At 47.0% G+C, this 12,476-nt stretch overlaps 1 protein-coding gene across 1 annotated transcript in view; it reads right to left on the reverse strand.

Moving 5' to 3' along the window:
• The window catches only part of LIAS (lipoic acid synthetase), a 212,995-nt gene extending 200,624 nt beyond the window's left edge, over nucleotides 1-12,371 (reverse strand). The window contains exon 1 of the mRNA XM_069202039.1: nucleotides 12,160-12,371. Coding sequence (XP_069058140.1) covers nucleotides 12,160-12,249 — 90 coding nt within the window. The 5' untranslated portion in view covers nucleotides 12,250-12,371. The remainder of the gene's footprint in view (nucleotides 1-12,159) is intronic.
• Nucleotides 12,372-12,476: the final 105 nt, after the last annotated feature.

Consider the following 12,476-nt stretch of genomic DNA (forward strand, 5'->3'; position numbering starts at 1 on the left):
CATATGATAAAAAGGAGCCGTCAAGGAACCGCAGCAGGGACATAGCGGATTAGATGCAGGGAATATGCGCCCAATATGGGGCGGCGAAAGGTACGTCTGATGTATGAAATTGAATTGGGTGTAGCGAAATCTAGGATTCCGCGACACCCGCCGGACCTGACCAAGAGTAAGGGACCACTCCTCAGGAGATAACAGGATCGGGAGAACAGCGCTCAACCGCCCTTCCGCGTTCTCCAGCCCATTTCCAGGAACTCTATTCAAGGCTTTGTAAAGGTTTGTAATCAGCTTTGTATGGCCATCCTCCGATAACGTAGTGTAGTGTCGGGGAGATATCCGGTTCTTGGTCACCTTTCGCCCATGCTTTCTTTATTAAATGGCATATAGAGTAATATGATATAAATTGACCTGGACCCACTGACATGAGGTCTTTTATGTACTCAAATGCCATCAGAGTGCCGTCTTCAAAGCAATCACCCACTGTTAATATTCCTACCTCCACCCATTCGGCCACTGAATACGCTCTATTCAGTTCTGCGCTCCCGGGTATCTGCCCTAAGGGGATGAGGGGTGAGTATGGGGACCCCCTACACCCTTTTTGTATACATCATCTCCAGCAGGCATGAGCAGCTACCACTAAGGGATTGCCAGTGTCACCATCCACCATGCCATTCGACACTCTTGGGCACCTCAATAGGTAATGCTGCGAAGTAGTAAAGAAATCGTGGGAGCACCAGCATATTCGCCACCGCTACCCTACCCAGCGGCGACAAGGGGAGCGAGCACCAAAACCGCAGAGACCCCCTCATGGAGCTCAATGCTCGGCCCAAGTTACCATCCCTTAGGTCCTCGGATTTATGATATATGTGGACTCCCAGGTATTTGAACGTATCAAAGCACCACTTCAGATGTCCCTCAGGAATATTCTCTCTCACTCTCACGGGCAGCGCAGTCAGAGGAAATAAGCAAGATTTGTCCCAGTTGACTCTCAACCCCGATATCCCACCATAGGTATCTAGCAGGGACATCACCGAAGACATCACCTCACCCCCCCCCTTTCCAAGTAGATCAATGCATTGTCCGCATAAAGCGAAATAATGTGATATGTTCCCATTCTACATACCCCCCACTGTCTCTCCAGCACACATAATCTTGTCGCCAGTGGCTCCATCGCGATAGCAAACAGCAAGGGCGACAGGGGGCAGCCCTGCCTAGTTCCCCTGACATTGGGAAAGCTATCTGATATGACACCTCACGTTTTCACTCTGGCCGTGGGTTCAGCATATAGGGTCTGAAACCAGCGTACGAAGCCTGGGCCAAACCCCATGTCATGCATAGTAACAAACAGAAAATCCCAACCCAGTGTGTCGAATGCCTTCTCGATGTCTAGTGACATCGCCATATTATCATGTGCCACAGTCGAAGTGTCACAGATAATGCTAAGCAATCTGCGAACATTCAAAAACATGTTGCGTTTCGGTATAAAGCCATTCTGATCTTCGTGAATTAAAGTGTGTATTATGGGGGCGAGCCTATTTTCCAACACTTTACCCACATTTTTGCAGTCTAGATTAAGTAAAGAGAGCGGTCTGTCCGACCTCACATCCGTGGGATCCCAGCCTTGCTTGGGAAGGACCACTATCAACGCCTCTCTTTACGATGGTGGAAGCAATCCATGCCTCTTCAAACGCTGCTAACAAGTGGCTTTTCAGGTGTTGTGCGTAAGTAGTATAGTTCTCTATTGGCAGGCCATCCATTCCTGGTGCTTTATTACGGGATATTTGAACCATGGCAACCTCCATGGCTCCTAGGGTAGCCTCCAGAGCTACCCTATCTGGTGTTGACAACCATGCCAGAGATCCCCCCCCCCCCACCAGGCAGGTCCTAAATTGCTGAGTATCACATGTTGTTTGCCCACAATACAATCCTGTATAATATTCTTTAAACACTTTATTGATCACATCCTGTGTAGTAGCTAAAGTTCCGTTGCCTGAGCATATAGCTCCTATAGGAGTCTGCTGGCGGTCCTCCCTTAAAAGCTATGCAAGCAATCTCCCTGACCTGTCACTTTCCGTTTGTAATTGCATATGGTGGTGATTATAGTCATGCCGACGGAGACGTTGGTCCGCCTCCTCATGAATCAACTGCTGAGCCTGAAGTGTTGCAAACAGTACCTTGTTTTGAGCCACTGCCACCTCCAAGATTCTCAATTCTTTTTCCAACTTACTGACTTCAGTGTGAAGTGTACGACGCACTCCCCAAGAGGCCGAGAGACAGTGACCCCTCACCACAACCTTATGGGCATCCCACTCCATCGCTCTCTATCCCATAGAACCCTTATCTAGTTCCCAGTATTGCTTTATTAATGTATTTAATTCTTCCCTGTAGAGTTGATCCAATAGTGCCTCCCCCTGCAATCACCAGACAGGGACCGCGGAGCGCCCTCTTCCCCACTGCAATGTCACCAACAACGGGGAATGGTTAGAAAGTGTCTTGGCTAAGTAACCAGAATCTTTAACTAGAGAACATACAGCTGGGATCGCCCTCATAATGTCTATTGTAGTGTGTACCCTGTGAGACGCAGAGTAAAACGAGTACTCCCTATGTGCCGGGTGGCCGACACGCCAAATATCATGTAATCCTATGTCCCCTGCCCAGGTCGCCAGCAGACTAGAGCCGCGCCTACTCGCTGCCCCCGTGGAGGCGATGTCGAGCGATCCATCGATCCATCTGAAATGCAGTTGAAGTCCCCACCCCAAACAGCAGGCGCAGCAGGGTCCATCAGCAGCGCCGGGGTCATTTTCCGGAGAAAATCAGACAGCGCGCTATTGGGGGCATAAATCCCTATTATCGTGAACGGTTTACCGTCAAGCTGCCCCTCTAGCACTACATATCTGCCTCCCTCGTCTATCTTGTGTGCATGTTGAACATAGGGTACCCCTTGGTTCTATCCACACTAGTACTCCTCTCGCATAAGCCGAGAATGACGTGCCAAAGATCTGTCCCTGCCAACGCTTCCTTAGTGCCTGTAAATCAGCTTCCAACAAGTGTGTTTCCTGTAAAATAGCAAAGTGTGTTCTCTGACGCTTAAGATAGGCATATATCCGGTGTCTCTTACACCCTGAGTGGCCATACCATGCACATTCCATGTAATTATGTTATACTCCTGCATAGTGTATAATACTCAGTGAACCATGTCATAATACACAGTATTTTTACCTTTGCTATGCTTCGAGTCTCAACTCCCTTTAAATTTATATAGCAATATTTCTGAAGATAGCAACAAACCAGCAGCTGTGAAGATTTACATTGCGATCCAGTTAAACATAATAAACATAATCCCGCCCTCCCACCCAACACCCATTTAAGCCCCCAAAAACAGTGGCATAATTGCAATTCTCTAACTACCATCCATATTAGCAAAAGACACAGCACACTTATATCAGAGAACTGTATCCATATGGATACCAGCTGGGGGGCCATGGTAATTATTGATGGAAGTCCTTAGAAGGGGCCCCATCACTTAAACAAAAAGAAAAATAAATATATCGATGCTGCCAAGGGTTATAGCCACATTATCACACAGGTCCTAAATCAACATATTGCAAATAAAAAAGGAATATCAGACAGTTGCCAGCGTTCAAAGGCAGTTCAATTCCGAGACTATTCGAACCCATGTACCAGACCAAGACCAAGGAGGGAGTCTTGCGGATATCACAGCTCATCTGCGGATCTACACAGAGTGAGGCCCCCTTACCAGAACAATTTTTGCTTCTACAAAATATAAATGTCAAGAATTCAAGTGAGTACAGTTCAGATCAAATAAGTCAAAATCCAAGTGAGTGAATTCAAAGGAATACAAACAAGAAATTTCCCATCAATCATTATAAAGTCCAATCCAGTTCAGAAATTTAATAGGTCGCAATATCAAAATTTGCTACAGCAACATCCATGAAGATACACTCCGAGCCAACACGTGTTTCGTCATGGGGAATTCTTCTAATCCCCAGCGACTTCTTCAGGGCTCTATATTGTAAATAAATAGTTGGTATTAGAAACCAAAATGCTCAGACTCTATGATGAAGAATATATACAAAAATATATATATATAGAACTGGAGAAAGGTCACATTTATGCTCAAAGAAAACAAAGTCACTAGAGAGATGAGAGGAACGTGAAAGGAAAATTAATAAAAACCAATGTTGAACCAAACTAGGTTTAAATCCCTAAAACACCACCTACGTAGAGAGAACAGGTGCTACCAGTCACCCTAAAAATACATGTTCACCGCTAATTGAATTCACAACTAGTGTAATACCCCGTTCACCGAAATCACTCCTTATTGATAACAAAGCACCCTGTAAGTGTTATTCAGGCATCCAAATGAATGAAACTATTCGTGAAAAGTTACAGCTAGTCTACCAATGACAGTGTTGTCGTTACAATACCTTGTGAGTTTCCGGTTTTAAAGATTATTGAAAGTCTCTCCAATTTTGAAAATACGGCCTTAACTTTTTTGACTTTAAAAAAATGTGTCACGGTTGGTTAACGGGATGTACATATTCGATCCCCTTTTTGTATTTTATCTTTATAGCCTAGAATGAAACGGCCTCTTCAATTTTACTGAAGACATACATTAACTTGGATTTTACGTAAGACATGGAATAACCACTTATCGATCTATTTTCAAAATTGCGGTTGTAAGCAATATATTTATTGGTATTTTTGTGCTTTCTTTTGGCTAAATTAGATATGTTGTTTATCGAGTGGTTACTTTTGAAACAGTACTCACCTGTTGGAGAGACTTTCAATAATCTTTAAAACCGGAAACTCACAAGGTATTGTAACGACAACACTGTCATTGGTAGACTAGCTGTAACTTTTCACGAATAGTTTCATTCATTTGGATGCCTGAATAACACTTACAGGGTGCTTTGTTATCAATAAGGAGTGATTTCGGTAAACGGGGTATTACACTAGTTGTGAATTCAATTAGCGGTGAACATGTATTTTTAGGGTGACTGGTAGCACCTGTTCTCTCTACGTAGGTGGTGTTTTAGGGATTTAAACCTAGTTTGGTTCAACATTGGTTTTTATTAATTTTCCTTTCACGTTCCTCTCATCTCTCTAGTGACTTTGTTTTCTTTGAGCATAAATGTGACCTTTCTCCAGTTCTATATATATATATTTTTTTATATATTCTTCATCATAGAGTCTGAGCATTTTGGTTTCTAATACCAACTATTTATTTACAATATAGAGCCCTGAAGAAGTCGCTGGGGATTAGAAGAATTCCCCATGACGAAACACGTGTTGGCTCGGAGTGTATCTTCATGGATGTTGCTGTAGCAAATTTTTATATTGCGACCTATTAAATTTCTGAACTGATTGGACTTTATAATGATTGATGGGAAATTTCTTGTTTGTATTCCTTTGAATTCACTCACTTGGATTTTGACTTATTTGATCTGAACTGTACTCACTTGAATTCTTGACATTTATATTTTGTAGAAGCAAAAATTGTTCTGGTAAGGGGGCCTCACTCTGTGCAAATCATTGTTGGGTTTATCTTGAACCCTTGAGGGATAGGTGTTTTTCCCTTGTGTAGGCTACCCCTTATGATTTAATTGGCCTATCAGTACCCTGAGCGCCATTCTTTCCCCTATCCTTGCACCCCATTTTCTTCATCTACGGATCTAGGTGTAATCGCCGGACCTTTTAGTGTTTCCATAACAGTCGAGTTGGAGCCGCCGGATTCCGAATCCGTGTGCTCACGGAGGGTGGGTTGCAACACTCCCAAAGAATTATGTGTGTGCAATGATGCTTCTTTCAACACTCTTGCCCTCTCTGCAGCCTCTTGTTTTTTGGTGGGTTGCGCCTTTGACCGTTTCCTGAGTCGCTTGCGTGCCGGCGAAGTTAGCCACTCACCTCCATCTCCTTCTTGTATTTGTCCTATGCCCTTGGCGTGCATCCATGTCCAAGCATCAGCCGGTGTGGGGAAAACGTGAGTGCGGTCATCCGCAATCACCCTGAGTTTAGCAGGAAACATCAAGGCATATTTAATATTATGGTCAGGGAGGCGTTGTTTAATTTTCATGTAGGAATATCGTTGACGGTGCACTTCTTGAGTAAAGTCTGGGTAGGCAGTTATAGAAGTCCCCTCATAGTGGATCGGGTCTTTACTGCGAAAGTATTGAAGTATTGCTTTGCGATCCCTATAGTTAAGGAATCTGGCAATCAACGGTCTAGGCGGCAGTCCCAGAGACACCCCCCCCCGGAGTTCTATGTGCTCTTTCCACTGAAAAGAACTTTGATGGGACACCGTTCAGCACCTCCTTGATCAGCCACTGCTCTAGGAACAGCTCCAAATTTTCCCCCTCCGTCCTCTCAGGGAATACCAGAAAGAGGACATTGTTACGGCACGATCTGCCCTCTGCATCCTCCACACGTCTCCGAAGGGCTTTTACCTCAGAGGCCAAGTGTTAAATTTGTTTCTGGCTTTCTGAGACATGGGGGTCCATGGCACCCAGCGCAGTCTCCACCGTTTCAACTCTCTCTACCAGTTTACGGTGATCCACTCTGAGCAAATTAAGATCCTGAGATACCGTGTCTATTCAGCTTTCAAGTGATGACTTAGTGTCCATTATCGCCTGTAGAATTTTTTCAAATTGGCCCGAGTGGGATTGTAGCATAGTTTCTAGGGACTTCAAACTAGGCGCAGTTTGGGGCCCTGCATGTTGTCCACTCAGGTGCGCACCTCTATATGTTGAGTTGTTTATCCAATGCGTGTGTTACATTCCGTGCTATGATAGGAAGAGTCATGCAATCCGCCATCAGCGATCAGCGATCAGCACATAGCCCGATCATTATTGAGTTAATTAATTGGGATCAGTCGCAGTCACCTTAGGGGGGAACAATGCGATCACCAGAAGCTGCCAACTCACAAATTAATAGCAATTAGTCGCAGGACCGGAAAGATTATTAAGCCAGACAAACCAACCACAATGTTGTTGTGCTGCACGGATCATCTCAGTGCACAACACTGTTAATCGCTTCTACTCCTCTGCCACTTCCATGTTTGGTTGTTTTTGCCACTGTTTGTCTGAGTGGTGTGATTTTGCTCGCTACCGTTAAGCTGGGTATCCTGCAAATGTGTTCCTTACACCATCAGTCTGCATGTTTTTGAGTCTGCAATAGGGGGGGGTCTCCCTTTAGCCAACTAAAACATATGTATTTTCTCGCTGGCAACAACTCGCTTTTTGAGTCTCCCTCCCACACGAAGTGCAGTGCCTCCGGTCCATAGATCAGTGCCGAGCACGGGGGTGGAGGGCCTCTAAGCAATTGACAGCCCCACTCATCAACACCCCCCGGCCACTCACCGCGCTCTCCGGTGCATAGCAGATCCGGCTTCAATGCCGTCGAGGACGCCGCCCGGCCACGCCTCCCAAGTATGCGAGCTCCCGCCTTCAGTGTCGGGGAGGCCCTTCATGTGTCGGAGGCTCGCAGGACTGTCTCCCCCGTTCCGCGCTTCAGCCACTTGTCCTAGACGCTTCCAGGGCGATTCCGTTGATTGGTTTATCTAGCTGACATCACCTCGGAGTGTCGAACAGGATATTTTAGCAGGCCCGTAGTGGACCTTTGTTTTAAGCGACCGTAGCGGCCGTCATCTTGACCACGCCCCCAACAGACATCTGCTTATGATCGCATCAACCAATTTAAAAGTCATAGTATAAAGGAGTGCATTTCCTAATGATTAATTAAACTGACATCTATTTTTTATTTCAATTGTGGGTGATTTTATACACAAATACCCCAGCAGAAAAAAAACAAAAGAGTAGTTACACAAAAAGTGCTCTCTTAGTCACTATTTTGAACCTGCCACCACACTTACTGATCACGTTTACCATAACACGCAGGATCAAAGTTTCCATACTTTTTTATATATACACTTCAGTTGTTGCTTGTAAGTAAAAACAGCCAAGGTAACGCAACAAACAAACACAATCATGCTTCCAGGCCTTCTTTATCTACAAGTACTTGCTGAAACATTTGCACCCCCTGGACAGTCAGCCATTAACCCCTGGAGGTGCACCCCACAGTTTGAATACCTCCGCAAAGGGACCTGCAGAGGTGCTTACTGAATACCTACTGCGCACCTTTTTCTCACATTATTATAATTAGGAATGCCATCTAGTTGGTCTTATTATTGGCGTTTTACAGTCTTGGAGCCCTGGAGAACAACAACGACGGCAACACCGCATCACTGGCCACCAACCTCTCCAACCTCGGACTCAGACAACTGGTCAACACACCCACCCACATCGTCGCCCACACTCTAGACCCACTCTTCACTGCAAGCAACCACATCTCCTTCAGCCACACCACTGAACTCCACTGGACCGACCACCACTGCGTCCACTTCACATTCAAGAAACACATCGAACACCACCGCACCCCACTCCCGCTGCACCGCCGCTGGGGCAAAGTCACCGAGGACCAACTAACCAGCACCCTCGCCAAGAACCCGCCGACCGACCCTACCGACCCGGACTCCGCCGCCATCAACCTCCAACAGTGGATCCTCAACTGCGCCAACACCCTCGCACCACTCAAGAGGCCCACCGTCAACCAAGAAAAGAAAAAAGCAGCCTGGTTCACAGACGAACTCATCACCTCCAAACGCACCTGCCAGAAACTTAAGAAAAAATGGCTTCTCGAGCGCACACCCGACAGCCTGGCATCCCACAAGGAAGCCATCTGCAAGCACCACCAACTTATCCGACTCGCCAAACGCTCCCACTTCACAGAACGCCTAAACAACAACGCACACGACAGCAAGGAGCTCTTCTGCATCGTGAAGGACCTCTCCAACCCCAGCGCCAACGCCAACGACGTCCCACCATCCCAGAAACTCTGCGACGCACTCTCCACCTTCTTTTACCAGAAAATCACCACCATCCACGACAGCCTCAACACCACACCTCCGCCAGACCCCACCCCCGACAACTCCTCCTACGCCGACCGCCTCACCACCTGGACCCACGTAGATGACGCCGAAACTTGAAAGACCATGAACTCCATCCACTCAGGATCCCCCTCAGACCCCTGCCCACACCACGTCTACAACAAAGCCGACTCCACCATCGCCCCCCAACTTCGCAAGATCATCAACATATCCTTCGATACTACGACCTTCCCGGGCAGCTGGAAGCACGCCGATATCCAAGCCCTCCTCAAGAAACCCAAGGCTGACCTCAACGACCTCAAAAACTTCCGCCCGATCTCCCTCTTCCCCTTCCCAGCGAAGGTCATCGAGAAGATCGTCAACGCCCAGCTCACCCACTACCTCGAGGACAACTCCATCCTAGACCCCTCCCAATCCGGATTCAGACTCAATCACAGCACCGAGACTGCGCTCCTCGCCGCCACAGATGACATCAGACAGCAAATGGACAACGGCGAAACTTCAGCCCTCATCCTCCTAGACATCTCCGCTGCCTTCGATACGGTCTGCCAACGCACCCTACTAACTCGTCTCCACGAAGCCGGAATTCAAGACAAAGCCCTCAACTGGATCTCCTCATTCCTCTCCGGCAGAACCCAGAGAGTCCGACTCTCACCCTTCCGCTCCAAAGCCACCAACCTCATCTGCGGCGTCCCCCAAGGCTCCTCGCTAAGCCCGATGCTGTTCAATGTCTACATGGCACCCCTCGCACAGCTGGCCCGTCAGCACAACCTCAGCATTCTCTCCTACGCCAACGACACCCAGCTCATCCTCTCCCTCACCAATGACCCACACACCGCCAAAGCCAACCTCCATGAGGGATTGAAATCCATTGCCGAGTGGGTGAGAAACAGCCGCCTGAAATTAAACTCCGACAAGACGGAAGTCCTCATCCTCAGACGCACCCCCTCGGCCTGGGATGACTCCTGGTGGCCCACCGCGCTGGGACCCCCCCCTACTCCAGCCAACCACGCACGCAACCTCTGCTTCATCCTCGACTCCGCCCTCACCATGTCCAAACAGGTCAACGCAGTCTCCTCCTCCTGCTTCAACATCCTTCGCATGCTCCGTAGAATCTACAAATGGATCCCGACGGAAACCAGAAAAACTGTGACCCAGGCCCTCGTCAGTAGCAGACTTGACTACGGCAACACACTCTACACAGGCATCCCAGCGAAAGACATCCAACGACTCCAACGCATCCAGAACGCATCCGCCAGCCTGATCCTTGACATACCCCGCCGATGCCACATCTCCCACCACCTGAAGGACCTCCACTGGCTCCCCGTGGACAAGAGGATCACCTTTAAACTCCTCACCCACGCGCACAAAGCACTACACAACGCCGGACCCGCCTACCTGAACAACAGACTCAACTTCTACATCCCCTCCTGCCAACTCCGCTCTGCCAACCTCTCCCTCACCATCGTTCCCCGATTCCAACGCAAAACCTCCGGCGGCAGATCCTTCTCCTACCTCGCCGCCAAGACCTGGAACTCCCTCCCGACCCCCCTGCGCCAGACCCAGGACCTCTTCACCTTCAGGAGACTCCTCAAGACCTGGCTCTTCGACCAATAGCAGTTGCCCCTCCCCCCACCCCCTCAGCGCCTTGAAACCCTAACGGGTACATAACGCGCTTTATAAATTTAATGATTGATTGATTGGCCGGTAAAAAAAAAAAAATACACCTTCAGCTGGTATTCTTTCCCTTATAAGATTATACTTTAAACATAAGAAAACATTTTAAAATGTGTTCTACAGGTGATCTAATAACCCCCCCCCGATAAAGTAACAAAGACATAAGAGGCATGTTAAAAATGAAAATGAATACAGACGATTTCATATAACGTTTTACTAAAGGATCAGGTCCAGGCCTTTGGAGAATCTTAAAACATGAACAGATGGACAGTATTTTTCTCTGCGAAAGGTCGCAACTCTAATCGCACTTCTAAGCTCAATGTCTAAACTACTGCAACCTGTGTTTTCCCTTTTAAGTCTGGGACGTTTACTCCTGTTTTATAATAGAAATAAGTAGCGGAAATAAGCAAGACTACAAGTACCAAAATCCAAAGGAAAAAACCTGGACACGAACAGCACATCACACATGGACCTGGAGAACTTGGCAGGGCTGTAAGTATTGTATTGTATTGTAATCGTATTTATATAGCGCTTACTACCCCTGACGAGGCGTCGAAGCGCTTTTCGATGAGTAGCACGCTACTCCGGAACCCAACAAGAATTAGTGATGGATTAGTATCATTTAATAATGAGTACAGTTTTAGTATTATTATGAGTTAATTTGAGCCGTGGATATGAGAGTTTGTTAGTTAGATTGACTGGAGTAATGGAGGGGTGGAGGAGGAAAGAAATCCAGAAGTGTTAATTGGGAGTATATCCTTCATTTACTCAATCCAAAGGCTTGGGATGAATAAAGGGGGGCAGAGGGGGGAAGAGTATGTGGAAGGGTTAGGGAGAGCATAGTAGCAGGGTGAGATGAAATGCAGGAGAATTTAGTAGGGTTGTGTGGGAGGTCACAGAGGTAGAGTGAGGTTTGGTGAGTTAGATGTGGAGGTGGAGGGAAGAGCTTAGGCAGAGATATTTAGGAGATGAAAGTGGTCGAAGGGATTTGGGATGAGTCAGAGTGATAATGGAGGATAGTTTGATAGAGACATGACATAAGAGTGATGAAAAATGAGAGCAGAAATTCATAGATATCTAGTTATAACAACCCAACAAAAAAAAAAAAAAAAGTGGTCATGCGACATGGAAACCTTTACAGGATCAAAACAAAAAACACTTTAGACGGTGTCACGTGCTAGCCTGTTTGCTTTAGCACCCCACATTGGGATTCTAAGCACTAAACAAATGTTGCAATCCAATACATGAAACCCATCAGCTCCTAAACACTGTTAAACGCAATTCAGCCATGTTGGGTGTAGCAAACCCAAGAACGTTCTAAAAGAGGGTAACAACATCCAGTAATTCCCTAAACCCAAGAATGCTGTAAAGGAGGGTAACATTCCTTCATTCCCAAGGCACTGAAACACTGCATCATCACCAATACATAACTAGCGGTAGGGGGGTAGCGTTCCAAGATGCCAGGTAAAAACCAAATGCTTCTATGCGAGTAACCAGTTTTTAAATTCTAGAACACTCACCCCATATGGCCTCCGCTGTCCCTGGACCGAGGTGAGCCGAGCGCACAGCCAGACAGCCACCCGCGCTGTCCCGCTCTGAATCTGTGCCATCTCCACACTCGGCTCAGGTATAATGATCGTTGCTGTCCGGCTGACAGCTGGTTCGGTAGTTGATTATTTTATTTTGTGCCTACTTTATGTAAACTCACTAGGAGTCATCACTGGCATAGAACTCAGTACTCGATTGGATTGGACTGGAGCTTTCAGGTTACGTTGTGATGTCAGAGCATTGCGGGACTACAATTGCGTGATGACGTTTGACGCTCTCTCTTTTCTCG

Source organism: Pleurodeles waltl, chromosome 1_2 (genome assembly GCF_031143425.1).
Source record: "Pleurodeles waltl isolate 20211129_DDA chromosome 1_2, aPleWal1.hap1.20221129, whole genome shotgun sequence".
NCBI classification, from domain to species: Eukaryota; Metazoa; Chordata; class Amphibia; order Caudata; family Salamandridae; genus Pleurodeles; species Pleurodeles waltl.